General features: G+C 43.9%; 3 protein-coding genes across 3 annotated transcripts in view; 2 read left to right on the forward strand and 1 right to left on the reverse strand.

Moving 5' to 3' along the window:
* Positions 1-372: 372 nt before the first annotated feature.
* TYW3 (tRNA-yW synthesizing protein 3 homolog) lies at positions 373-9,292 on the reverse strand. The gene is made up of 6 exons (XM_056355242.1): positions 9,063-9,292; positions 8,673-8,753; positions 3,951-4,049; positions 3,062-3,133; positions 2,623-2,756; positions 373-1,844 (listed from the first exon to the last, which is right to left on the reverse strand). Exons 1-6 carry the CDS (start codon positions 9,234-9,236, stop codon positions 1,622-1,624), a joined length of 783 nt encoding a protein of 260 aa, XP_056211217.1. The 5' UTR covers positions 9,237-9,292; the 3' UTR covers positions 373-1,621.
* A 2,047-nt stretch (positions 9,293-11,339) lies between these two features.
* CRYZ (crystallin zeta) lies at positions 11,340-18,697 on the forward strand. The gene is made up of 8 exons (XM_056355241.1): positions 11,340-11,464; positions 11,776-11,928; positions 13,563-13,726; positions 14,545-14,596; positions 16,663-16,812; positions 16,918-17,019; positions 17,113-17,208; positions 17,467-18,697. The coding sequence occupies exons 1-8, from the start codon at positions 11,354-11,356 to the stop codon at positions 17,626-17,628; spliced, it is 990 nt and encodes a 329-aa protein (XP_056211216.1). The 5' UTR covers positions 11,340-11,353; the 3' UTR covers positions 17,629-18,697.
* A 362-nt stretch (positions 18,698-19,059) lies between these two features.
* Positions 19,060-27,631, forward strand: part of ERICH3 (glutamate rich 3) — a gene marked incomplete at its 3' end in the record, with an annotated part of 46,310 nt that continues 37,738 nt past the window's right edge. Inside the window, exon 1 of the mRNA XM_056356187.1 lies at positions 19,060-23,359. Coding sequence (XP_056212162.1) covers positions 23,340-23,359 — 20 coding nt within the window. The remainder of the gene's footprint in view (positions 23,360-27,631) is intronic.

A 27,631-nucleotide genomic window follows, 5' to 3' on the forward strand; every position in this document is an offset into this window, starting at 1 on the left:
CAGCGCACTACTTCGGAAGGTTTCTTGTGGTATTTCATCATCTTACACACTTTGTCATCTCATGAGCTGATGTTCTTTAATCTTCAAAACTTTTCACCAGTGCCTCTCCCCCTCCATGAAGGAGAAAAACAGTACAGCCTGCTCTTCCTGCTATTTGCTTAATTTGTGCTTGCAGCCAACAGTCAAGGGCAGCGTCAGCCACCTGGCATTTCACTTGACACAACTGCAACCTTCTAGCATGGACAGAAATGTGTTGGCCTCTCACTTTCCCCTGCCCCGACCGGGCACTGAGGTCTTTCAAGTGACCAGCAACAGTATGAAAGCAAGCACACCAAACTACTCAAGCTGTAAGTTAAAACACAAACAAGCAACTCAAAAGGTGCAAGGTTTTTTTTTTTTGAATGCCTGCTACTGGAAACATAGCCTAACAGATATTTCAGAATCTATTTAAAGCCACCAATTACTTTTCCTGTTGGCTGCCACCTAGTATATCAAATTTTTACAGGGGAATTAAAATGATCCCAAGACGCAGGCTTATGTAATGGAAACAATGACAACTCCCTACCTGTATGAAATGGGAGTTTCAGAGTTTCAAATAAACCGTGTCCTTTAGTCACGGTCTTGCTTTGCAGTGATAGCGATCACCCCGTCATAGAGGGAAGGGCTCACAATTCACTGTTGCTAAGGTTTGCAAATCAACCATTTTTCTGAAAAATACAGTATGGAGTGACTACTCCAGTGGTACAATACAAGAATGCATAAATTACTGCACTGGTTTATATTTAACACTGATGGCACGTCAGTGGTCACAGCCTGGTAAGAGAGCCTGTTACTGTGTGCTTTGGTTGACTTTCTGCCCAACAGCCGGACCTGAGGCTGGGTGCTGGCCGCACAGAACAATACGCAAGAGAGCTAACCAACTGTCGGCGTACAGAGCTGGCTAAAAGATACAAAGAAAAATAACGCTTAATGGCCACTGGCCGAGGGAAGCAGAACACACGAACACCATGGGGCTGGAGCCTGCAACACAGCGAAGTGCAGGAAAACAGCATCAACCCTGCTGCCCAGAGCAACGCTCGGGATGGACCCTGAAGCTGGCACAGAGCAGCATGTAGCTTCTGCTTTCCTATTCTAACCCCGCACCAGGCACTGCTCTTCAGCTGACCAGTATGTGGTTCTGAAAGGGCCATCTGTGTTGGTGCACACTGTTGTGCAGAGGTTGTAGAGGCATTAAAAACCTTCATGGATAATAACTCAGTTTTTAAGAGTTTCTCTGCTCTGCAAAAATCAGAAGGCCAAAACCCAGCACTGGGAACTGAAATGCTTCCATGGAGAACATGGCTGAAGGCTGTAGCAGTTATTTTTGTGATAACTGACGGACAGAGTAAAAGATTGTTAAATCAACAGTGCTGTTAAAAAAAACTGACAACCCAAAATATTCTAAGGGTTTGCTCTCTCTGCTTCTGTGGCACTAAACCTGTTTGCAATTCTGTTTAATTACCTTTTTTTCTGCTAAATGTCCATGAGAGTGTTGCTACCTAGAAAAGAGTAGTATTTTTATCTCTTACAAAGAGCATTACAATTATTATTCAGTTTGCCATTTGCTTTCAAATGCCTTAGTCTATATCAGGATTTCAGCAAAAATACCAAGACTGCTTTCTGTATCATCCTCGGGCTCCAATGCTTCATTGTGATCCTTTGGAGAGGTATGTACGTCTTGTTCTTGAATGGTCTTTCTCTTTCTTCTGCGAACGTACACAGCACGACTTTTCGCTGTCTCCTCAGACGGTGAGTTGTTTGCACTGATGGCAGTTTTCAAAGCTAACTCTAAGCGTTTGTAGAATCTAGAAGGAAACAATTGTGTAGTTGTTATTTTTGTAGGTTTGCTCAGGATCTGCTACTCTGAGAAACTAATGCTTTTGTAACATAAAACATGCTAAGAGAAGAAAATTGTTACTAATGTTGAAATATTCTAGCCGATACTGGAAGAAAAATTAGAAATATCAGCACATGTCCTTGTGTATGCCATGTCACTTCTCTCTGTAATGTTTGTATGTTAGAAATCAATTAGTGGATATACTCATGTGCCATTAAGACCCTGGTATCAGGTTAAATGTTTGATGAATGATGGCGTTAATGATCAGATGGACTGCAACTATTAGCAATTACTTTTAACAAACAGGGAGATATTTTAAATGTGGACATACAGCAAGAAACTGGTCTTAGTACATGTAGGTGTCTCTCCAGAGTCCTTTTCATCCTCGTGCACTTTTGGATCTTCTGCCTGTTCTGTTCCTCAGTTGGATACAAAGGTAAAGACCCAAAGTTCATGTCACCTTCCACCACCTTCATAAATCATCAGTTTTGGAAACTATACAAAGCATTTAGTGGATTAAAGTGTGCACTGTGATCTAAATACTTCTGAAATGGTTACTGTCGTAGAATAGCAAATGCTGTTATCATTGGAAAAAGAAACTTAAGCCCCATTCAGTAACAAAGAGTCTGCAAATTATAGGTTTTCACTTAAAAAGTGTATAGTCTTCAGAGCTCAAAAAATTAATTTAAATTCCATTTCACACTTTGGGGGGGTTGTCTGGTTTGTGTTGGTGTAATCTTACAAACCTGTCAATCCTTCTTATGTTTTCTTCCATTTTCTGATTAGCTACGTGTATCAGAAATTCAATATATTCTTCAGAGACCATCAATTTCCCCTTGTGGCTCAATGGAACTTCTAAGCAATGAGTGCTCCGGACAGCCTAAGAATACACACACAGAGATGGGTTTATCTAGAATAATTTTTTTCATTTTATGAAGGTGATTTAAATAAATTTTAATATGGGGAGTTCATTACAGAAAAAAAAAAAAACCCAAACCAATCCCACTTATCCACACAACTGGTTCGTTTGCTGTCAAAGCGGAAGGGTGTTTCTTTGCTACAGTGTGCCCTGTGACAGCTGTCTATCACATTACAATTTAGATCTTGGCTCGTAAAAAAAATCAAGGTTAAGAGTAACGATATGATTTAGTTACGTTTCTTACAGGGGAGTAGGAAAGTCCTTACCATTGTAATTTTTCCTCCTCTGCCAACTGTAATACCAGAGTTCCTGAACCCAGATTCAATAGCCACTGAATGCTGTGGAACAAATAAATGCCTTAAATAGGTCTTATACACTTTCACAGAGCAACAAATAATTACGGATGGGTTGCAATGCAACTTACAATTTCAGTGTTGCAAAAAAACTTCTTCAAAGCCATCTCCCCAAATTAATGCAGTAATAATTACATTGAAATGCTTTTAAGATCAAGCCCACGCAGCATCACAAATCGCAGCTGTTTTTTCAAAGAACCACAGTCAATCTTGGTTGTCTAATCTTAGCCCGTTAGTGCAGGCAGGACATTAACATCTCTCTGGGTGCTGTACTATTTTATCTTGAAGAGCCGGTAACCATATAGACAGTCGTGCAATACTTTTATAGCTAAAAGTACAGCAGTACTAGAAAAGAAACTAACCACCTCTCTTTTTACATTAATAAAGGAACAAACCCATCACACGTTACTCTCCAGAATAATTCTGGAAAAGCAGAAGGCAAAAGTACCACACAATTAGTTGAAACACTGGAGCCAAATGATATCTAAAATACCCCTTCGCTTTCAGCCAATGAAAGCAGCCCCAGCTCACTGGGATTTTTTTTTTTACCAGGCAACCTGCTTCAGCTCGAAGACTGAACTGTATTCAAGTAATTTTGTTTCCTAAAAAGTACAGCAAAACCTCTATCAAGTTTAAAGCTGTATTTTCTTCATCAGCTTACTTTTACTACCCTAGTTACTAAACATACAGCACATTTGGGACTATTCTTAAGTGCTAATGCTTACTCAGGAGCCAATACTGTTACTTCTACAGCAAGGAATATAACGGAGCAGCCGCGTAACGTTGTTTCATGTAATTTTACCAGAAGCTGTGCATCTTGCAGCTCTTGACATAGCACATGAAGAACAAATGGTTCAAACTTCAGCACAATGTCGCCAGTGGCTTTCTCTAGTGCTTTCATCTGGAAAATACACCAAAATATTTACATTAATACTGCAAGTGTGTGTACTGTTAAAAAAAAGAAAATAATAGCTAGTCGGTGTGAAACAAGCACTGAAAATGCAGCAAATGAGTTCCACGCAACCAGGTTTGTTCATCTGCTTTTGATTTTTCATTGCTCGTAATACACAAAAATTCCATGGATTTCCATGATTCTGTTTACATAACTGATTAGGTTTGATAGAAATTAATCACAAGGTGGACTTTAAAAACTTGGAAAAGTGTGCTTGCCTGTTTATTTCTTTGTACATTCAAACAAATCTATACAGTTAGTACAGCATTGGAAGAGGACTGCCTTATTGCAGTCATGTGCAAACTGAGTAGGTTTGGGTTGGTTTTTTTGTTTGGTTAGTTTTTTTAAACTGTTCTTTAAAATCAGAAGCACTTTAAGTACATTCCCTAACTTCAGGAAACTTTATGGGGTTCAGCATGTTAAATTCATGGCCTAACATACTTGATCACATTCTAATCTTAGTTTAAATAATAATGTGTAGCCCTATGTAAGAGTTGTAAAGATAAAAAAAAAATCAGGGGTTGAAATTAGAGGATAAAACCCACAAAACAAGAAAAAAAAAGAAAAAGTAGTAACATCATAATTATAAAATTCAAGAAATTACCTTCAGACCCCTCAGTTCTGCTAGAAGACTGAGATGCTAGTGGCAATTTTTCCTGGATTTGTGAGCGTGGAGAAAGCTATGTAATAGTAAGCCATGCAGAATGTTATAATACCTCTACTTTTCTATGCTATCTTTATGCAGAGAAATCTTAAGAGCCAATATTACCTTCTTCCATTCAGAAAGGTTGCTTTGAGGCAGTTATATTACTTATTTCATTGTATGATTATTTAATCATAAGCACTGCTTGCCCCCCCTTCTTGTCTGCCTTCACTTCCTTAATTCATAGCACAAAAAAAATTTGCCATGTTAACTTGGGAAATTTCAGCTATTTTCCCATACTTTGGTGTTTTGTCTAGCCCTTCTCATCTTTTTTGTAAAATGAAAATATTAAATAAAACCTCCAGGAAATAATCAAATTCATACGCTTTTTAAAGACAGGATGGCATAAAAGAAAACTGCTGAAGTAACACTCTCTTGTCCTTTCCTTTAAACATTGAAAGGTATTTAAATGTATTTAAGCAGCATGTCCTCCATAAATGTTCTTGTTTTAAGTTGAAAGGCAGGTCTTTCTGCATGGGTAAGCTTGAAATTTGTGTGCCAGATTAAAAAAAAAAAAAAAACACAACAAAAAAAAGCCCAAGCAACACAGCTGTACTAAAGCTGATGAGAACAAGCAACAATCAACACTGCATAATGCAGTGTTGTACAGAAATACCTAAGGTAACTTATTTAGCATTTGCTTGGGTCTGGAAATGAGTTGTGCTGACACAGTGCTCCACTGAGGTGAATTCACCCTGCCCCAAGAGTGTGCTAGCATGGTCAGCTTCCTTATCCAAAGCTGGGCTCTGCAGAGTTTGCATGGTTTCTCCTCGTGCTCAGTGTGCCGTCGGCTTGGTCTGGGTGGATTTCAGCAGAACACACATCCATGCAGCAGTCCGTCGGCACTCACGGTGCCCAACACCAGCTGGGACCCGCCACGGGCCTGTGTGTCCCCCTTCAGACACATTTCCGTGACCTCTTTTCAGACACCTTCCCACGTCTGAGAACTCCGTTCGAGCCATCTGAGCAACACAGGGTCCTGCTGCAACAAAATGGTCTGTGTCCACTGTGGCTGGAAGCCAAGCCAGACAGACTTGTCTCTGAGACAAGCATTGTAACAGAGAACACATTATGAGTGCGTGTGATATTGGTGAGGGTGTTTTTAAGGGTTTCTGTTTCTCTGAAAAGGCAAAGTAATTTAGCAGATACCCTAGAGGCAGCTTTTCAGTGGGAATACAACTAGTTAAGAAAGTCATACCAACTGAAATAATCTATGCATGTTAGCACCACCCCAAAGCTGTCTTACAATACTTGTATCCTTAAAAAGCTTATTAACAGAACAAAGTATTTTCAGCAGAGGGTTTTTTATTATCTTACTGTGTCTAAGTAATTAATTTCCTGCAAACTCAATTTAACAGGGAAATACTGAAAGCCATTTTCTATTAAGTCCAAGAAGTCTGAGGCCCAAGATTTGCTCCCAGTGAAGCTGATGGGAAAAACACCCAACGGGAATAGGTTTAGGCCCCTCACCTCTGAAGAGTTGGTCTAACGGCTCTTATGAAATGACAGAAAGTACCTGCCTGTGCTATCTAAAAAAGCTCACACAAATGAACCCCCCCCGTTGCAAACACTGGAGCCAAAGCAGAGAACAACTGACTGTTACATGACTAACCACGGCAGCACCTTCATGCAACGCAGAACGCGGCCCTTTATCTGGAAAGGGTGTACCTTGGGGTACAGCGAATGCATTCACTGCAGCGCTGCACCACTGCAGCCACGTCACCCACTCGGGCACGAGTTAGCGTGGTAAGGGCAGTGCACAGCCCCACTGCATGTGGCAAAACCTGCTCACGAGAGAGGGATGCACTGACACTCAAGCTAGATGCTTGGAAGGTTTGCCAGCAGTACACCAACCCAGCAGCTGACGGAACACGATATGGGTCCGGGTGGGCAGAACTATGTGCACACAGGTCCTGGTGGAAGCGAACGCTCTGCACACGCACGTCTTAAAAGTATTAAATGGCAGCTGGCCAAACGTACATTCAAAAATCCAGAGTCGAAGGTGGTTGAGATCTGCACCAATCGTGTACAAGGAAACAAGTATACCAGTTCAGTTTTACTCTATTGTGTAATAACAAGGTTATATTTGTGTCGTATCAATAACCTTGCAAAGTACTGCGTAATAAATGATGCCTTTTCTCTAAGCATTGGGAGGATAAAGGGATAAAAATAAATTACAAAACAAATATCCTATGTTCATATTGTTTGGGTTAATATCTGCAGTTTGGTCAAATGTTCTGACAGCCGAGACGCACAACACACAGCGTACAAGATCCTGACTTCCCTTCTCATCTCCTAAATACTGCACTAGCAAAGCTTTATTACACATTAGAGTACAGTAATTTCAAAATTAATCAAACACTTTTTTCTTACATTTTCAACTCATGTATAAAAAAAAAAAATCCCCTCTACCTGTTAAAGGGAACAGGAAAAAAAATATCAGAGTATTTCCTCTCATAAGAAGAGTCAGCAACAACCTGCTGTGTCCTACTCAGCCTCAAATTTGCTAATGGAAATTTCAGCAAGCTCTGCTTTGCTAGAACAAATACTAATGAAGGCAAGTATTTTGGAGTAGATTTTTTTTGTACATGTCTGAGAATGCATGCATGTGGTAAAGTGAGCTATGAACCGAATGAGAGAATTCTGTCCTTGTAACTGCTTCTTTTTTGGGACAGGCAAAGCAAAGAGATGTACGCAAAGAGCAGACTATTTTTGAAGGCATACCAGAAACCCCCCCCTCTCTATTTTTTTCAATTTCAGTGGATTTTAAGATACTAAATTAAAATGCAGTATTAGAGATTCACCGTTAGACTAGTTCCAGATGTCTGTACATAAAAGGCTGTTAGCACAGCAAGCTGGACTCAAGATTGTTAAATTAAAGACAGGGTTTTTTAACTCAAGACAGTTTAACTGACTTGAAGGAGTTACTATATACAAAGTGAATGTGCTCACTGGCATGCTTACCTGAACACATCTACATTAAATGTGGGAAACAAAAGAATTCACTTTGGTTGCTTCTGGAACTGCTGACTAAACCAACAAAGCAAGAACAGCCACAGCTTATGAAACAGTTAATGAACACAACACAAAATATTTGTTAATTACCATTACTGTGTCAACGTGCATGTCGGGCTCTAACTGCTGGAGAATGGGATAAGGGGCCACATCATCCTGCATCTGTGTCCTGCAGGTATGTTGCTGCTTGAGTAAGCACCATCTCGGATGCTGCCTGGCACAGAACTTTTAGGAGGCAAATGCCTAGCATCGTACAGCAATTGTTTATGGCATTAACAAGGAATATATGGCTTTCATTTAGCCCAGCACTGTCTGCTAATGCCTAGGTCACCGCTGTCCAAAGACCAAGTGAGTATACTCTACAGAAATTAAGCTTATTTTACTTAATACTAAGATAGGATAGGATAGTAAAATAGTATACTTAATAAAAGATAGGATAGGGAGCTTTTAAAATCAAATCTAGTCTCTGGTCGATACCTTGCCAGCAATCTAAGAAGGAAAAACAAAGAGCAGATAAAAACTGCACAAATGAAAAATGCATTGTTATACTAACAGTAAGCCTTCAGGAAGGGAAGAACACTTGCTTAGAAAAGCGCTGTTTCTGCTTACTTGGAATAAGGAAAGGGCTTTGAAAAAGTAGGTTTTTGAAAAAGAAGGTCTTAGACCTTCAAAACAGGTCTTAAGAATTTACCAAGTAAAAAACCTAAAGAGAAGTTTATTTTGAAATTAAGAGTGTCAACTCATTTCGGTACCGGGAATGAGACCCAAACATTTATTTGCGTTTCACACGACATTTTGGGTTCCGATAACACGAGGAGCACCGCGGGGCACGGCGGCCGCACCGCACCGCTTACCACATCGGCTTTGCCGCAGGCGTCGTGCGCGACCATGAGCCATCCGCAGTGCTTCTTCTGGATCCCGCAGCCGCCTGGGCCCTGGCAGTGAAGAGAAACGCCTGAGCCCGCGCTACGGGCAGGCGGTGGGGGATCTGCTGCGGCCGTGGGAAACGGCCCGGCACAAGCAATAGCGGCGCTTCCAAAAGCGCCCGTTCTCCGAGCGCACCTCGTAACGGCGGCTTAGAGCGGCCTGTCCGCGCCAGCCCAGGGGCACCCCCGGCCCCGCAGCGCCGCCGGGACAGCGAGACCCCAGGGGCCTGCCCGCCGGGCCCGGCCCCCGCCCGCTGCCCCGTACCCCCGGCCCAGCCCGGTCCCCAGCGCCGGCCGTGCCGCCGGGCCCGCACTCACCGCCGCGCTGCCCTGCGCCAGCACCAGGCGGCCCGAGCAGGAGCTGGTGGTGCAGAACCGCGCTCGCCCATTGAGGAGCTGCACGACAGGGGCAGCCCGCTCGTCCAGGCCGCCCTTCCTGCTGGCATCTACCCGTGCCAGGCGCCGCGCCTTCTGCTGCCCGAAGGCCGCCATCAGGGGGCGGCGGCACCGGGCCCCGCGCCGGCCCGACGGCAGCCCGCGAGGGCCAAGCCTCCCCGAGGGGCGGGCGGCCGGGCGGGGCGAGGGACCGCCCCCCGCTGCGCCCGCGCTCCGCCGCCGGCCGGCCCGGGCCCGCGCTGCGCCGCGGAGGTAGGCGGTGGGCGCAGGGGCCGCGGCGGCGGCGGCTGCGGCAGCGGGAGGGGCTCGAGCAGGGCGCGGCGCGGCGCCTCCCGCCGGCGCTGAGGGGACGGGGGCGGCGGTGGCGGGCCCGGGCTGTGTCTCCGCGCCGCGCTTCCCTCCCGAGCGGCCGGTGAGCCTCCCGGGAGCTGGGGCGGGCCCCGCCGGTCCCGCTGCGCCCCAGGCCTGCGGCGGGGGCCTGGACTCCGCTTCCCGAGCGGCCCGGCGCCCGGGCTGCCGGCGGCGCCCTGAGGCGGCGGAGGCCCCGAGCCGGCGGGGAGCCCGCCCTGGCGCCCTGCGGCTTGGCCCCCCGGGCCGCGGCCCGCCCGGCCCGCTCCCCGCCTGCCTGGGGCCGCCTCCGCCTCGCCGCCGGCCCCGCCTGGCGCCTGAGGCGCGGCCCCAGCCCAGCTCGGTGCCCGCTCGGTGCCGCGCTTGTCCGGCGGGGCCGCTGGGATCGCAGCGGGTCAGCTTTGACTCGGGGCCCCCCATCCGCGGGGGGTTTCCAGTGGGGCAGCGCCCGCACCCCGGCCGGCGGGCTGCGGCCCTGCCGCGGGCCCGCATTCTCCTCCCGTGGCCGCGGCTCGGCCCTATCCCGGCGGCTCGGCCTGTCCCGGCGACTCCGGCCGTGCGGCTGCCGCCTCCCCGTGGGGCTGCGCCGGGCCGGGTGTGCCAGCTGTGCCCCCCGTGCCGCGGGGGTTCGCTCGGTTGCCTGAAGGCCTCCTGCTGCGGGGTCGTTTGTTAAAATCTGCATCGCCGGTTTTTTCAGAGCAGGCGAGAGGCTGCCGTGTAATTGGGTTTATTACTGCTGCGTATAGAAATGACCTGTACTGCGGAGTTACTTGGCAGTGTAGGTTGTTTGTCATGACCTTTTGTCAAGGGAGGCCTTAGCAGTGTATGACCCTGCGACCAGTACTCTTCCTGATTCAAACAGGTAACCAAGGATGCGAAGCCTTACAGACTGTATCAGTTAAGAGAAAAGGAAAAAAAAAAAAAGAAAAAGCGGTTAAGTCAAGTACATTTAAAAGCTGTAATCATCTTTGGGAAAAAAACTGCCTCTGGCTACAACCCTGAAGTTCTTCAGCTGGAGCTGGCCAAAAGCCTGATCTCTTGATGTCTTTAAGGTGCCTGTCTGCTGTCCTGTGATTAACTGCTGAGTATCCAGTGAAGCTCTCTGGAGTCCGTCAAGATTCCTGAAAGAACCGTGTGTAGCTGTTGTGTAGGCAGTGTTTTGTTAGAATACTTCACGGATGAGTGTAGTTGTAGTAGCTTAATGTGTTGATAAATCATTATCACTTCCATTAGTGCATATGGAGCTGTGGGCTGCAGCAGTTGAGGGCTATGGTTGATGGTCTCTGTTACATATGGCAGCAGTGGTGAAATGCAGCTGGAACTAGGGACTAGAGTCTTGAATGCCTGCACTTTTTTTCCTGGATTGTTTTAATATCTTATGGTATCTTGGGTTTTTGATAACTGATTGTAGTTTTTTGTCGCTTTTTTTTACATACAGGGTTCATAGTAAGTAGGAGCAGTGACTGGAATCTCACTTGGCTAGGTTACCCAGTCAGCTAATGTACGACAGGCTGTTTTGCCAGAATGTAGTAGTGAATTGTCAGTGTTTTTCCCCAGAGTACTGTACGTGTCTGTGTATGTCATATCAGTGCCGTGTTCACAGAAGCTGCTCTAGAAATACTTCTACAGATAAATTATTTGCATGTGATTCTCTTAAAATCCATAAACTCCTGCAAATGGTAGTTTATTTTCTGCCTTTTGCAGATTTGGGGAAAAAAACCCAGAACTAAACAAATACACCCCCCACCCCAGTTTAAATCAGCAGTGAGGCTGTTTGATTTCTTTATTTTGAAGATGCAGAATAAATTATGAAGGCAATACAGTATTACTGTGGTTTCCTCCCCTCCCCAGGTATTCTGATTGCTATGGCAGCCACAAGAAATGTGATGAGAGCTGTCAGAGTTTTTGAATTTGGTGGCCCTGAAGTACTTAAGCTCCAGTCAGATGTCTTAATTCCTGATCCAAAGGAAAATCAGGTATATATGAGTTCTGCAAACTGAAATCATGATGTTGAATGATAATAGGTAAACTTACAACAGAATGAAGCATACAAAATAAAATTTTTTGGTCGCTGTGTTCATACTACCTGAGATGTCACAGTTTAACAAATGTGAGCTTTTTACAGTTACATGGGCTACATATTCCATATAAAGGATTTCCTGAAAATAGTTTCAGTTCAATGCTGAATTTTTGCCGACTCTGTTTAAAGAATTTAGTTAAAATTACATGATACTGTGCGGGTTCTAAACCTTTTTAATTAACGCTTAAGAAGCATCTTTTCTTTTAGGTGTTAATTAAGGTCCATGCCTGTGGGGTAAATCCTGTTGAGACATATATTCGTTCTGGAAGTTATGCTAGAAAACCAGCTTTACCCTATACTCCTGGCTCAGATGTGGCTGGTGTAATAGAAGATGTTGGGGAACATGTGACTGTATTCAAGGTATTTATGCATTGAGTTTTAATTCGTTATTTATTGTATCTTCTTTGTGTGATTGCTATACTGCTGTTCCTGTTTTTATTGCTTATAATCATGTAAGCTGCTTGGGGCAGGGGGTGGGAATCATCTTCGTTGACTGGTAACAGCAACATCCTATTGGCAATCCAGTCTGCAGACTTAACTGTAGGGAAATCTGATGCTGTTGAGCTGCAAGAGTTAAAAGGTCTCAGAAGAGGCACTTCAGTTTGTCTGCTTAAGCAATGATCTCAGGTGTACAGAAGTTGTGGTTCAGAAGTGCTTTTATGGCATTACAGAAATATTTGAACGTGGGTGCTTCCTGTTTGAGGTAAGAATTTCATGCAGAAGTGAAAAAAATTCTGTACAGTTTTTGTTTTTTTAAAATGGAAATAGCTTTTATTTTGCTGACTTACAGAGCCCCACAACTTACATATTTGTTGTTAAAACTCTTCAGATATTTTATTACTCTGGTCTAGTAATTTTACTTAGATTTTCTCAGGAGAGAAGTGCTGGAACAGGAGAAGACTTACTGGTTTGCTAAAAGGTATCTTTGAAATCTATTTAAAACCTGTTCTTCCTTTCAAGTCATTAGACTGCTGGTCTCAAACATAAAAATTGTAGTTAAAATTGTGTTGGAATTTCCTGATTTGGGATTTACATAACCTAATCTCTCATCTCTCCCGAAATAGTTATCTCAGGGGAGAAGGATCATGTTTATTCATATTTTCTATTTAGTAGTTTGCTATATCTGCTATGTGTGCTTTTTCTTTCGTACGGAAATTGTGATGCTCTTGGCTTGAATGAAGGAGAGAGATGGGATCAATATGTGCCACAGACACACATCCTGAAAATGCCGAGTAGCCAAGCTCACCCATTTGCGTACTCATAATGCTTGAGAAACAGCTATGCTGATATGCAGCTCTCTGCACAGTAGTTAATACCCAATGTCTGTAAACCAAACTGACGTAGTCCACATGCTGTATTTTTATTGTGATCAACACGCAGACAGTAAAAAGTCAAAGCTCAGTGGCTGCATGTCAGCGGATACTATGATATTCTGCAAGTGGGCTTGGACAGTCAACAGGACTGAAGTGCCCAGGCGCGTGCACATGCAGCACGCTGCCCAGGGTGTGTTCCCTGAATCACCTGCTGTGTTGCTGGTTTGAGTATTCCCTGCTGAACAATGGCAGCAATATTAGTTGCCTTAGGGTCTATTAAGAGCATTTCTGTTTTCCATTCTTGAAACAAAAATAATTGAGAAATGTTTCTTCTGTGTTTCTCAAAGCTTTTGAGGTTTTGCATTTGGAATCTGTGGATAGGATTCTTTAGTGTTCAGGTTCATTAAAGGTAATATTAATGAGACAGTAAGTTTGTGCGTTAACACTGTAGAGCAGGGGTTATAATTATGACACTTTCAGTACACAAAATTACAGTTTGTGTTGCATTGATTGTGTGTATCGGCATTTATAAAAATATTCTCTGTGAAAAACATAACGGGTTGTTTTTAATAGGAGAGCTGTTAGAAATAGCATAAACTTCCGTGAAGTGGTGCCTAAGGTGTATTAAGGAAAAAATAAGGGCAATGATTGATTTCTCTATTTTATTTCCCTCCTTTCTAGAAAGGTGACAGGGTATTTACCACCAGTACGATCTCTGGAGGATATGCAGATTATGCAGTTGCTGCAGTGAATAGCGTCTTTCCTTTGTCGGATAAACTGGACTTCAGGCAAGGAGCAGCGATTGGAATACCCTACTTCACTGCTTATCGTGCTCTTTTCCAGAAGTAAGGTGCCAATCTAAGTTTGCGCATTTCACTTTTGAATATTTTAAATGCCAAAGTTCATATTTCCATTGTCCTGTAAAATGGGGGGAGATCAATGACTGAGAAATGTTTAAAACACTTAAGTCAAATTTGTTATACTGATGGAATTGTCGGATAATCGTTATTTAGAAGCTAGTGACTGTGTTTTCCTGTTAAGTGTTTCCTCTTAAGAGAGCAAACCAGGAAAGGCTTCTTCAATAAGTACCATGTAGTGAAACCATATAACACTTTTTCAGTACTCATTGGTAATTTTAGCTAGGGAGGAAAACCAAGAATAGTTCTAATTTCTTAATTAAATGGACAATGTGCTATAGAGCAGACCCACCTTTCTTCATGATCCTCTCTGCCAGAGACTGCCTCGCTGTGCAGTCCTGTCTGTTGCCATAGGACAGCTTAATATAAAAGCCAGACTTTGCATCAGCTAGGTGAGAGCCTAGGACTGGAAGTCTGGTTTAGTTTGATAGAACAAATGATTAGAACTCGTGGTTTATTTTAAGATCTGTAACAGGTGAACATCTTGAACTGAGGTTCGGTACCAGACTGTTACTTCCTGCTAGTTGCATGTTGACATAATTGTGTATTACTTAAATTCATAAATTATATGGTTTATTTTGCCTCCTTGCTTTCCTAAAGAGGCTGATTATACCTGTTTAGCCATAACATAAATTGGAAGTAATGCTGTGTGAAAGATGAGGTTTGATGTCATTATGTGCAATCTGATACTTAATGATTATATATTGCAATCATAATGCTAAATTTTCTGGGTTTTTTTCATTCAGAGGGTGTGCCAAAGCAGGGGAAAGTGTGCTAGTACATGGTGCGAGTGGGGGAGTAAGTATTTTGAGAAGGCAAGTTATAAGTAATGCTGCTTTCTGTCCTTGTATCTGCTTTTGCCTGCTTGTCTTTTTATCTGCTTATTATCTGCCTTTTTTTTCCTGCTTTTTTTGTGATAAGATTTATGGTTGCATTTATATCAATAAATGGATTAGAAAAATTAGGGTTTTATTTCAGATGCTCTAGGATACATTTTTCTTAGAGCAAACCCTTTTATTCTGAAGAACTATGAAACTGCATGAGTGATTGCTTAAGGTCCCTAATACACAGGGTCACATAGTAAACATACTTTGGAAGTTGGTCCAGAAGCTTTATAACTGGTCTTCCACAGATAAAGCTCATAGCAGAAAGCTGTAATTTTAAAATATGTACAAGTTGTTCTCAGTTCTCTGAGAAGTAATCACTGATGCATAGCAACTCTGCATTTCTGGGATATTTTTACCTATTCTCTGATAGCTAGCAGCACAAGGAGAGATACTGGAATATGTAAATTCATGGCTGAATAGTGAATATGTGAAACTGCACATCTCTGTTTTTTTGGTTTTACATGACAAGCTAATTTTAGATTTCTTTCACACAACATTCTAGTTTCTCTCCCATACTCTGCACTTTCTTGCTTCTGCTGGTGCACTGAACAGCTGCTATAAATGGGCAAAGTTTCCTTAATTGTTTGGTAGACAGCAAAAAGATGCATTCAGATCTTATTCTGATGTACTAGAATGACATTCAGCATCATAGCCTTTTTTTTTTTATTATAAACTAAACATAGTGTTTCTATTCTTACTTATTTTATATGTTTCTTGAAAAGATACATTGCTTTTCATTTACAGAAGCATGTAATGCAAGTCTCTTGTTCTGTGGACTTGTAACCTTTTTTGCAGGAATACTTGTAAAAGCAGCGAGATGTGTGTAGGGATGAAGCACATGCTGAAGAGAAAAGGCAGTTTGTGCTGCATCTTTGTTTTTTTTCAAATAATGCTGACTTCCATAATAATTCTTTAAAAATTGCCTTCTTTTGACTTTTTCTCTGAAAATCAGTCTGGCCATGATGCATTTTAATTAACGGTGTGGTTTTTTTTAAAATTTAGTTGAAAACTGACGATGTACTATTGAGAGAACGTCACATTTGGCAAACAGTTTGGGTAGATCCTGGCCAGACAGAGGGTCATGGTAGATTTTTTTGAGAAGCCTGTCCATTTATTTTGTGTGTTATTCATAATGCAAATGTAGATAGCAGAACCACAGAATGGAGTTTATATGGTCGTCTTTGTGTATGTGTTTGTGTTGTGTCCTGTCCTGTCCCCCCGAAATCATGCATAACTTAATGTATCCTGGTGGAGGTATCCAGCTGTATGGCCGGTACAGTGGGCTGCAGAACCCGTAGCCTCAGGAAGCAGATCAGTGGGGACTGAACCCCAGGGAGGCATTGTACGTGTCAGCTTTTTCCTCATTTTGCTTTCGCATTCTGTTGCTGCCACACAAAGCAAAACGAGGAGATGGCATTGGTATGTCTTGAGTGATTATTGGCTCCAGCGTCAGGTTTTTATGGAGGCATCCCTCACCTCTCAACATCCTCTGAAGTGCAAAGCTGTTATGAGATGCTGAGAACTTGGTTTCTAAAGATATCATCTAATCCATTTGTGAAAGGTGCAAAAGCAGTGTTAATAAAATTTGTACTTGCAGATTTTCTTTGCAATATATAATGCTGGTATCAGTATCAGGTGATTCTGGGAAGGATTTTCTTGGCTTTGTATCAAATATATATGGCCCAACTTTAACAGATAGACAGCATTCTTCATGGATTTATATCAAATGCTGATAGTTATTAAAAAAACCCACAGAACTTTACTATGCTTCTGTAAATTCTTTTCTTTTTTTAAAGACTATTAGGTGACCTTTAAGAGCCAAATTACTTATTATGGCTAAAAGAACATACGTTACCAGGCCAACTTTTTAAATATGTAAGTTACAAGTTGCTGGTAGAATATATAAAATTTAAGATGCTAAGAAAGAGAAAAAATGCTTTGCTTTTTTCCTTTTTTGCTTTTCTTTTTGACCCTCAGGTGGGAATAGCAACATGTCAGATTGCGAGAGCTTGTGGTTTAAAGGTTTTGGGTACAGCAGGAACTGAGGAAGGCATGAACGTGGTTCTAAGAAATGGCGCTCACCAAGCATTCAATCACAGAGAAGCTAATTACATTGATAAAATTAAGGTAAGCAGGTATTTACAGTTTATTATTTATCTGTAGCATATGAAATAAACAGTCATACCTAAGCACTAATTGGAGTGATTTAAATAAATATTATGTCCTGTCTAGGAATACACAGGGATGGAAGGAGTTGATATAATAATAGAAATGCTCTCTAACATCAATCTTGCCACTGACTTGCAACTGTTGTCCTGTGCAGGAAGGGTTATGGTAAGTTTTGCTTGTCACTGACTTCAGTTTGTGCATTTAGCCACACAATTCAACAGTTACAACTTGAACTATCTTTTAACTGGTTTGTAACAGGTTGTGGGCTGTAGAGGTCCTATTGAGATAAATCCAAGAGACACTATGAGTAAAGAATCTAGCATAATTGGAGTCAGTCTGTTTCTTGCAACTGAGGTAAGAAACATTTTTATTTTAAAGAATGTTTTGTTGACTTACTAACACCTCTATTTCCAGTTAAAATCATTTGTAGGGATGAAAGCATAATTTCACTGTAGCTAACTTGTTTTTTCATTCCTTTATGTTTTGATTTAATCTCAGAACATCATGAAATATTTTGGGTTGGGAAATTTGGTTAAACGCTGGGATAAATAGTCAATGCTTTTCTAAAAATGTTATCTACCTTGTGGTAAATGCTGTCTTTTTTACGTGCAGGAGGAGAAGCATGAATGTGCAACAGTACTCCTTGATGGCATAGAAGCTGGCTGGCTGAAACCCACTGTAGGCTCTGAATATCCGCTGGAGAAAGTAGTTAAGGCTCATGAAGACATTATTCATAGCAGTGGTGCTCGAGGAAAGATGGTGCTCCTTCCATAAAGTATTTTTCCAATTATTTTGTAGCTGTTCAAACTGCACCTTTGCTTATGTGAGTCATTGAATGTATGTTATAAAACACACTTTTTATCAGGTTTCACAGAACGTAGCAAATGCTAACTGACATAAATTATCAATCTATTTCCTTTTTGTAGTAAGCAGAGTTGCATATACTTTAAAGTAATTTTTGTAGCTTTTTTGACTGATGAAGAAATAATTCTTTTCTGCTGTTGTGGCCTTGTGATGCAGGGGAAACTTAAGACAGAATTTGATATCATGCTGTATGTGATGTTACAGTGAAGCCACTGTAGGTAGTGCAAAATGAAGCCTGCTTTTTAAAGAGATATACAGATGCATATAATGAACAATACACATACAACTATGACTTTGTAAATTCCTTAGCCACAAAATTTGTCTCATTCTTCTTTTGTCATATAATTGACTTGGAATAAAAGCTTTCACTGCCAAAATAGTTGACTTTCCAGCTCAAAAGATGGCCAGAGAATCTCTCGGATATGGACTGCTTGGAAGCAGAGGCAGTTTCCTTTTGCTATGGCTAACTTAGTACCTGATGTGGAAGTGTCCCAGTTAATCCAGAGAGACCGTAACTCTGAAGCTGCATGCTAGTATTTGTTACTTTGCAACTGATTGTATTGGCGGAAGCTGCTGATTCCTTGGTGGTAAATGGTTGGGTAGTGAGGACTTAAATTCTTTCTGTGACCTTTATTAAATTTAATGTCACCTGAATCCCTGGCTACAATGAGGAGAAAAGAGAGCCCTGCGCTGCTTTCATGAGTACTTAGAATTTATGTTACTTCATAAATGACTGTGTATGTGTTCTTGACTTGTTCCAAATACAATCCAATTAAGGAAGGACAATTTCTTTGATAAGTTGACAGCTTTTACACTCAAAATACCATTTGGTATTACAGGCACTTCCTTTTAATAATATAACTCTGTAATGAGCAGTGAAGTCATCACTTGCAGAAGAGTTTTCTCAACTTCAAGGGTTAGCTTTTCTGCTCCTTTGAAGAAAAGTGATTCCTTACTAAAAAGAAACTTTTTAGAAGTATCTTTGTCTGTGAAGGTTACTTGCTTTTTAACATTTGGTCTGGATTCTTTTGGTATACTGTCATAAATCAGCACACGTTCTCTGAATCCATATACAGTTTCCTCAGGGTGGTAACTTCAGCACACTACCATTTTCCAAGTTGTGATTTTTTTCCTGAACAGACATTAATTTCTACTGACGTTTTGCTTAATCTAAACTAAGAAAATAATTGGTGAAATCATTTGAAATGTCTGGATTTCTCCTCTGTTTGTCATCCCTTGTTAAAAGGTAAGACAGGGCCCCACAATCTGTCTCTTTGTAAGCTTCTTGATCAGATCTTAATGTTTTGTTTTAGTACTTACTCCACTGCAATCGTTCTGTGTGTGGTTGGGAGAAATCAAATCCTGACACACTACTTGTCTCTAGAACCTGAAATCGGTTAGTTGTTTTACCTGTATGTCCTCTACAAACAATTGGCTCCTTTCAGAAAATTGGATACTGTGTTGAACTCTTGCTGACGTTCAAGCATTTGAGTGTCTTCATTGTACTTGGCAGACATATTTAAAACAAAACCCCATGCCTGATCTCTGTTTTTGCATGGTGGGTTGGTTTAGCTTTTTTTTTTGGTTTGGTTTGGTTTTGGGTTTTTTTTGTGTGGGTGGTGGTATTTTGTTTGCTTGTTTGGTTGTGCTTTTTTTTAGAGTAGTTGGAATTGAAATATTTTCCCAGCTTACAGGCATGTTAGTATACAAATACTAGGTACACTAAAAAGTGTGGAAGAAAATTGTTGACTTATTTACACAGAAAACATTGCAGGTGATAGCATCTGTCACCTGTAAGGTCCTCCTTCTTGCTAAGTGACTTACCCTTGGAGGAGACCAGGGACAGCTGGATCATTACAACTGATGCAGTGCCAGCTTCTTTAAAACCTGTCTCAGAAAATATCCAGTCTTTCTGCTTGATTTTTCTCTTGTGCATAGCTATGCAAAGAGATGTAAAATACTTGCTTGCAAATGAGATAATATGGCTTTACTTCCTTCCACTCTCCAAGTGCAGTCCTAACAGACCTGGAAGTGGGTCTAGACATTAATAGTCCTGGACTTCATGTGGTCGTCCCCAACAGCCATGTCCCTTGTGCTGTCACTGCTAAATGGATGAAAGTATTTTGGCACCTTGTTAATGGCAAGTTGATTGTTTACTATAAGTGGGTGGAAATTGATAGAGGATTTTCTTTAGAGCTCTAGCAAAAAGACATTTTTTTTGTGCTGTTGTAGTTGATTTGAGTAACAGTGGTGTAAGTGCAGAATCATAGAATGGTTTGGGTTGGAAGGGACCTTCACTCCAACCTCCTTGCTGCGGGCAGGGCCATCTTTCACTAAGCCCAATCCAACCTTGAACACTTCCAGGGATGGGGCATTCATAGCTTCTCTGGGCAGCCTGTGCCAGTGCCTCACTGCGCTCTTTGTAGAAGAGTCCTTCCTTAGGTCCAGCCTAAACCTGGCCTGTTTCTATTTACAACCATTGCCCTTACTAAAAAGTCCATCTCCATCTTTCTTATAAGCCCTATTTAAGTACTGGCAGGCTGCTACGAGGTCTCCCTGGAGCCTTCTCTTCTCCACACTGAACAGCCCCTGCACTCCCCGCCTTGCCTCACAGCAGAAGTGATTGTTGAGTATGTCTGCATTTTCCAGGTCGGTTGTCACCAGCTCTCCTGTCTTACTGTGGGTGGTACATTTTCTTTATTCTTCCTTTTCTGGCCAACATATCCATAAAGGCTTGTACCATTCTTTGCATCCTTCACCAAATTCAGCTCCAGCTGTGCCTTAGCTTTCCTAATTCTATCTCTACAAATCTGGGGCAGCGTCCCTGTAATTTTCCCCCGGATACCCATAGAATTATGTGTGTTCACACTATAAATCTAGCTAGCACAGTTAATGAGACTATTGGTAACCATTCTTTGCCCAGTTGCATGTTGTTTTCTAATTTGAGAGAATTTTTGAGATAATTTGTGAGATAAATAATAAACATAGATATTTTTTCTAAATAGGTATATTTATTAATCTTTTCCATTTTCTAAATTTTAAAATTCTCACACTAGCACTCACTTTTGGCTGAGCTATCAATGATAGGAAAGACTGGTGTCAGATGTGTTTGGGGCATCTGTCTTTCAGTCTGTAGTCTGTCCCTGTATGTCACATGCTGCATAGGAGTGGGGAGCTGCGTTTCTTTTTGAAGGTTTATGAATGATTAATCTAGTGTTAAGTGATCTGGGTAGCTAGTTTCTTAGCTGATTATTCAGGTAAAAGATACTGATTATTCCTGTTCATTTAGGTAGAATGCAGTCTGAAGCAGTGATGGCATGTAGGGAATCTGCAATTCCGCTTGACAGCACTGTTAGAAAAAACAAAATATCTCTTAAGAGTAATGGTTAGCAATGGATATGATTATGGAGATGATGTGCATATAAAAATATACATGTTCCTTATACAGTGTATGTTTTAAATATTTAATTCCTTTTAATTTGGCCTTTGGTCAGGGGGTATTATATGAATGAGAGGCTTATGATTTACAGTGGCTCCTTCCTTGCTTAGTGCTGCCTCTGCTTTGTGGCCAGTGTTTAGAGACGAAGTTCAGCGCAGTTTTCTTGTACACATCACTGCTGTTAACACGGGCACTGTTTGTTATGGGGTTTCTCACCAGAAGGTGTCAGAGTAGTTTTTCCATTTTTATTGCATTGCAGCCTGCTCTCTACAATGGTAACCCAGCAGAATAAACCAGCATAGTTTAGACTGCTTTGTGAAGAAACGGAATATAACATTTAATTCTTTTGTCCATTTTTTGATGTATTGTACTAATGGAAGGGGAAGTTTTATTCACACTACTTTTTCCAAAATTAGAAGTAATGACGTAGCACTGAACACAAAGTGCAGGAAGGAGCGAGGAAGCTGTAGTGGGTGCACTCAGGCTGTGGGCAGAAGATAGGTACTTGAGAGGCCTGGGTTGTGCTGCTGGTATCGTACAGAAAACAGGGTTGGGCTCCAGCTGTAGCAGTGTAAGATCTTGTCACTGCCATGGTGATGAAGGTGGGAGGCATTGGTTTGCCCATGACTCAGTTACAGGAGTCCAAGCCTTGCATATTACTGCAACCCACCTCCACTATGATCTGCAAGGGAGGAATGGTGGAGGTGTGCATGGTTGTTTCAGGCTGTGTTCTCTGCTGCAGACACTGATGTTCAGAGGTGGGCAATTAATCTTGGCTAGGTAACTATTTCAGCTGTTGCAGCTGAAGTCCTTCCAGCTGCTATTTGTCATGTTTGTGGCCAATCTTTCAGGTGTATCTGATCTGTGCAAGCCACCCATCTAGAGAATGTCAACCTAGGGAATTGGTTGATTCAGCTCTCCTTTTGGGACATGCCATCCCTTCGGCAGAGCGAAGAAGAATGGAGGAGTCGATTGAGGATCATAGACAATTGAATTAGGCAGACTAATTCTGGCAGGTTGTTTATTTTTTAGTAACTTGTCCTGATTTAGCCACCAGATGGGGTTTCTGAAGCAGTGGTTCCCAGTGGTAACCTGCTTAGTGCTGCCTGGGTGGTGGGACAGGTTGTCCAGGCTCTTGCTTTTGTGGTGGCCTTTGCCTGCACAGGTGAGGTTTGAGGTTCAGAGTGTGCGGTTGTGTACACATGCCACGGTCTGGAAGCTGCTGCTATACATGTTTCTGAAATAGAAAAGCGTGGAATTATTCTGAAAAGCAGCTGCTATTTGTTGATCTCATTGTACTTAAATAAATGCTGCCTAAGCTTTCTAGTCACGAAGAGTATCCCCTCTCCATTGTAATCATGCGGTCCATGTGTATTCCTGACTTTGTGTGCTATGGCATGATACAATAAATTAGTGAGACTTTAATGACAGGGTTGGGAAGGTAAAAAATCAAGAGGATATTGATGTTCTTGATAGTTGCTTTCATCACAAAAGACAAGTCGGTATTGTGCGTGGGTCGTTCCTGACACACAAGACCTGGGGGCAGTGGACTTCCTTCAGCTCTTTGGAGCAGGTGCCTCAGCGCGGGAGGTCTGGCCCCTGCCCCCAGGCACCGGAGGTCTGCGCTCCTGCTGCTGCACTACCTGTGTGTTTGTGCTTCTACTGGAGCTCACAAGGAGTGAAGGAATAAAGGAAAAAGAGGAGCACGGAAGGATGATTGAATCTCCTTTATTCAAGTAAATCTAGAGACCACTGAAATGCGTGCTTTGGGGCCTTGTGTCATTTGTACTGGAGGATGGATTGTGCATCTCGTCTCACCGTGCTGTATTTTTCAGTTTGTAGATCTGTGTTGTACCAAAAGACCTTATTCATTGCCTGCCCCCACCCCCTTTTTTTTTTTTTCTCTTTTCCCCTCTTTTTTTCCCTTCCGCTTTGCCTTTCCTTTCCCCGGGAGCTTGCAGCCGCCGCAGGGCACAAAGCGTGCGGCCGCCTGCTCGGCCGGGGCCGGGCGCTGCGGCGGGGGCGGCCCCCCGCGGCCTCAGTGCCGACCGGCCCCTCCTGAAGGGCCGGGCGCGGCGCGGCCGCCATTGGCGGCGGGAGCCCCGCCCGGCCCGGAGCGTCCCCGCCGTGTCCAGGCGACGGGCGGGCCGCGGGCCGTCCCGGTCTCCTCGGCGCCGGCGCCATGAGCGGCCCGCGGCCGGGGTGAGTGGGGCCGGGGGGCGGCGGGGCGCGGGGTCTGGCCGCCCCGGCCTTCGGAGCTAGGTGTTTAACATTTAATTGGCTGCGCCGCCGGCAGGTGACGACCGGTCGCGTTATTCGGTGCCGGGGACGGAGGCGCCGGGCCGCGGGCTCGGGGCGCCGGGGCGGTGGCGGGCGGCGGGGCAGGGCCCTTCGGGCTCCCGTCGCCCTGCGGCGTGTTGCGCGAGGCGGGAACCTGCGGCGCGGTTCGGCCGGGGCAGCACCCTCGCACAGCGCCGTGCGTGAGAATCTGTGGTGAGGGCTCGTATGGAGCTGCAGGCGAGGCACTTGAAACCTTCTCCTGCGAGGTTGCCTCACTCAGGTTACCGTGCAAGGGGCTTCGGGAGCCTGGACAGCATTTGTTAATTCATTTTTTGGGAAACAGTTACTGCCGTGGCTGTGTTTACCTCACAGGTATTTGAAGAAATACCTTTGGTCTGCATCTGACGCAGAAAACAGCGAGAGTTACAGAGCTGTGGCTTACGAAGAGCTTGCTGAGGTGGTCAGGGAGGGGCCAGCACCTGTGGGTTTGCGGCTGCCCCTCACTCGTTCCCTTCTGGCAGCCCTCAAACAGCAGTAGCCCAGTGCAGCGGCCCAGCGAGCCGCGGGCTTGCACAGGAATTCGCTCTGGAAGAGACCGCGGGAGGTCTCCAGCTCGATCTGCTCGAAGGGTCAGCTCTGAGATCAGGCCAGGTTACTTCCTCCAGACAGATCCCCCAAACCTCTGAGGGTGGGAACAGCACCCCCTGCGCCTCCCCCGCTGCCTGGCCCTCCTCGTGAGGGAAGCGCTTTTGTCATCGCCGCCTCAGCCCTTCTCCTTTCCACTTGTGCCCATCATCCCTCCTCTGGCTTCGTCTTTGCCGCATCCCTGGGCCCTGGCAGGTCGCTGTGGGGCCCTGGAGCTGCTGAGCAAACTCTGGCAGCTGCTCCTCACACCACATGCTCCAGTCCTGCCATCCCCAGGGCTGCCCGCTGCTTGCTCCGCTGCATCCATGGCTTCCATGGGCTGGGCCCCAGAAAGGGACACAGCGGTGCACGTGGGGCCTAGCGGGTGCCAAGGAAAGCGGATGATGGCTTCCCTCATTCTACTGCCTGTGCCCCTCTTACTTCAGCCTCAGATGCTGCTGGCACTCCTCGCTGCCTGGCTGGCTGATGCTCAGCTCGTGCTTCCCAGGGCCAGCTGGGCCTTTCCAGCAGAGCTGCTGCCCACCCTGGCTGCCTCCAGCCTCTGCTGTTGCACAGGGTTATTCCTTCCTGGGGATGGGGCTTTGGTCTGGCCTTAACGAAGTCTGTAGGGGTCCTGTGCCATGGTCTGGTACAGTGTTGGGTGAGCCACTGTCTGCCTTTTGGAGTGTCATGCCTGCCTCTGGGTGCAGGCAGAGCAAGCTCATTTCTGTCTATTCTCAGAGTTACAGGTGCCTTTGGGCTTGGTGACAGTCCCCTGGGGCAAAGTATTAATAAAATAAAATAATTCTCACTAAGTATCTAGGCAAAGAATCCTCAGTGGTTTGGTTGTTTAAATAGTGAGGTTAAATGAGGAGTAAAGACAGTAGCATGTGGTTTTTGAAACAAAAACCCAGGTGAAAGTGGCCTGCGTGTGCACGGGGCAAGACAAGGGTGGTCTCACGTGTCGCCAGGGCTGAAGGGTCCTAAAGATATTTAAGCAGAGGTACAATGTGACTTGGAGAGACTGTGGCCTCTTCCTCAGTTACCACTTGAGTCAAACTGTACATGTGCTTAAGGCTTTTGTGGGCTTGCAATAAACCAATCAATTATTGTTAGACTCCAAAGCCCTGTCAAAATTTCAGGTCATGTGCTGACTTCAGTGAGTTTCAGTTCAGTCGATGTGTTCCAGCATGGCTTCTCATAAGCACAGCTGTAGTAGTTCAGATTAATAAAGGTAGAGGCCATAGCTGTTCCCCGAGGGCAAGTCCAAGGGTGCTGTAGCCGAGGGTTGAGGGTCGGGAGGGTCGGCCAGTGACAGCAGCAGCTTCCTGTTGGAGGAGGGTGGCCCTGGGTGTAGTTGGAAGGGTCAATTTACACGTGTTACAGCCCTGTCTCCTGGCAAAACAAGAACATCCTTTTGTGGGGGCTCCTTTTGTGTTTTCCCGACTTTTCATCTTCTGGATAGATGGCCCTTTCTCAGAGAGAGGAGCCCCAGCACAGCATGGTCACTAGCCCTATTCCCTTGGCTTGGGCTTGGAGGCACCAAGCTAAACATTTATGCTGAATAGTGTAATAAAGGCAGCAGTTATCTTCTGAGTGCCTGTACTGGTGAGTAGATGGCAAAACCACATTCTCTGTGGTGGAATTGCATGACCTTTTGATTCCTAGGCCCACATGTGCCTGCTAGGCTGTTCCCAGCTAGGATTCACAAAGTCCTGGCCTTCAGGATTTAACACCAAATTCCAGTTTTGTGGGATACCACTTTGCTACCATCTGCTTAATCTGTCTGAAGACCCTGATGGCATTTTTTTTGAAAGTGGAAATACTTCATGGTGGCTGAAGAGTTTCCTTAGGGAGGGAACGTCAGACAGGTGCCAGATCTCTGGAAGGTCTCCTAAGAGTAGTCTTTGCTTTCACATGGAATGGGCCAGGCAGGTGCCCTCACCATGTGGGATGTTGAACTTGCTGTTTGCGGCTGACAGCCTGTGGTGAGATTTGTTCTGTCTGAAAGCTAATCAAGCCTTTCTTGTTTATGTCCCCAGCAGAAACAGTGCAAGATCCAGTAATGTGCTGGAATGAGGAATGGTCTGCATCAGGGGCAGGGTTTGTTTGACTCAAGGGGCAATAAACACCTGCTGCAAGAAACAGCACAGGGGCTGGGATTCCCTGTGAGACACTACCAATCAATAACTAAAGTTTTGCTGCTCTCTTAATTTATTTGGTGAGCAGTCACTGATTTAATTGCACTCTAAATTATTAACTGTGAAGATTTGCTTTACAAAACTAATGTAGGATGCCTGCTGTGACTTTGTTGTGATATCCTTTGAGATGAGTAAGAACAGTCTTAAAAATCATTGTGATACACAGCACTGGCTCTGCCTATAGTGCACTGTGTGCTGTAAGCTGAGAAAAACCAGATACTGTTAATAAAGAACATTATAGAGTTCCAAGTGGACAGTTCCTTAATTTACTAAAATCGTAGTCATCAGCTGTAGTATGTTTTATGTTTTGCATACTCATCAGGACAGCTGGACTCCCTGCCGCTGCAAAACTAATTCTTCCTGGGCATTTTGGTCTGATGCGTATTTTACTTTGGCCCCCAGTGCATTTTTTAAAAGCAAAATAAATTGTGGCTCTCTTGTTTTCTGTGGCTTCATTCTGCCTGTTAATCTGGTGTTTGTACTTGCCTTCAGCTTTTGTTAATGGGAAAAAGATTTTTCTCAGTGACAGTGATTTATTTTTCTGAACAGGCAGATCAGATGTTACCTTGGGAGTGTAGATGATACTGAAGTATGAGTGGTGGTAAGCACCCAGACTTCTGCTTGTCTTGAGTGGCAGAAGGCCAGGCTACGCACATGAGGCCCAGCTGGACCTGGGAATGGGATGCACCTGCATCCCAGGTCCCATGGCTAGTCCAGGTGTTGGGGTGCTTCTTCATGTGCTGAGTTTCTTTAGGGTGTTTGTAGAGGGTATGTACTCCACACATATGGTGGCTTTTGATAGATGCTGTGCCACGGGGAAGGAAGTTGCTTGGCTTCCTTCCCATTGTTCTGGTGGTCCAGAAAGTCTTTGTGTTCAGAGAACTTCACGGATGAGTATTATGGCTGGCTTCACCTGATGGGCGAGCTTGGCACCTCTTCCCCACCTTGGCAGATCCACGTTAACTGAGATCCAGAGGTTTGCTCTGTTTCAGTAGCACTGGCTAGGTAGTAAAAGGTGTATGTGAATTGGGGAATTTTTCTTGTTTGTTATGGTATATGGTCCCTCACTTTAAGATTCTAGTCAGGTGAGAAGCAGAGAGAATTTTGACAGTGACCTTTTGCTTTTAGAAATTTGAAAAATGTAATCTGTAATACAGTGCAAAGTGTATTCTCATCTGTGATAGTAAGGAAGATAAAGAAAATTTATTAAAAAAAAAAAAGCGGATGCCCACTGAAATGTTATTGTTAAAACAGGGTGCTGCTGTTTCTTGATGACTGTAGTAAAAGTCCTATGTCTGGAATATCACCGTTGAAGAATGTGAGGAGATTACTTCGCTTGAATCAGTATTGATTGGGCATGAATTTGGGC

This window comes from Falco biarmicus, chromosome 11 (assembly GCF_023638135.1).
Source record: "Falco biarmicus isolate bFalBia1 chromosome 11, bFalBia1.pri, whole genome shotgun sequence".
Taxonomy (NCBI): Eukaryota; Metazoa; Chordata; class Aves; order Falconiformes; family Falconidae; genus Falco; species Falco biarmicus.

Excerpts from the sequence above, each read along its gene's own strand:
- TYW3 (XM_056355242.1), bottom strand. The coding sequence starts at position 9,236 with ATGGCGGCCTTCGGGCAGCAGAAGGCGCGGCGCCTGGCACGGGTAGAT. Across the intron at positions 4,050-8,672 it reads CCTGCGGCAAAGCCGATGTG|ATGAAAGCACTAGAGAAAGC; the intron begins GTAAGCGGTGCG and ends TGTATTTTCCAG. Across the intron at positions 2,757-3,061 it reads GAGGAGGAAAAATTACAATG|GCTGTCCGGAGCACTCATTG; the intron begins GTAAGGACTTTC and ends GTGTATTCTTAG.
- CRYZ (XM_056355241.1), top strand. The coding sequence starts at position 11,354 with ATGGCAGCCACAAGAAATGTGATGAGAGCTGTCAGAGTTTTTGAATTT. Across the intron at positions 11,929-13,562 it reads AACATGTGACTGTATTCAAG|AAAGGTGACAGGGTATTTAC; the intron begins GTATTTATGCAT and ends CCTCCTTTCTAG. Across the intron at positions 13,727-14,544 it reads TATCGTGCTCTTTTCCAGAA|AGGGTGTGCCAAAGCAGGGG; the intron begins GTAAGGTGCCAA and ends TTTTTCATTCAG.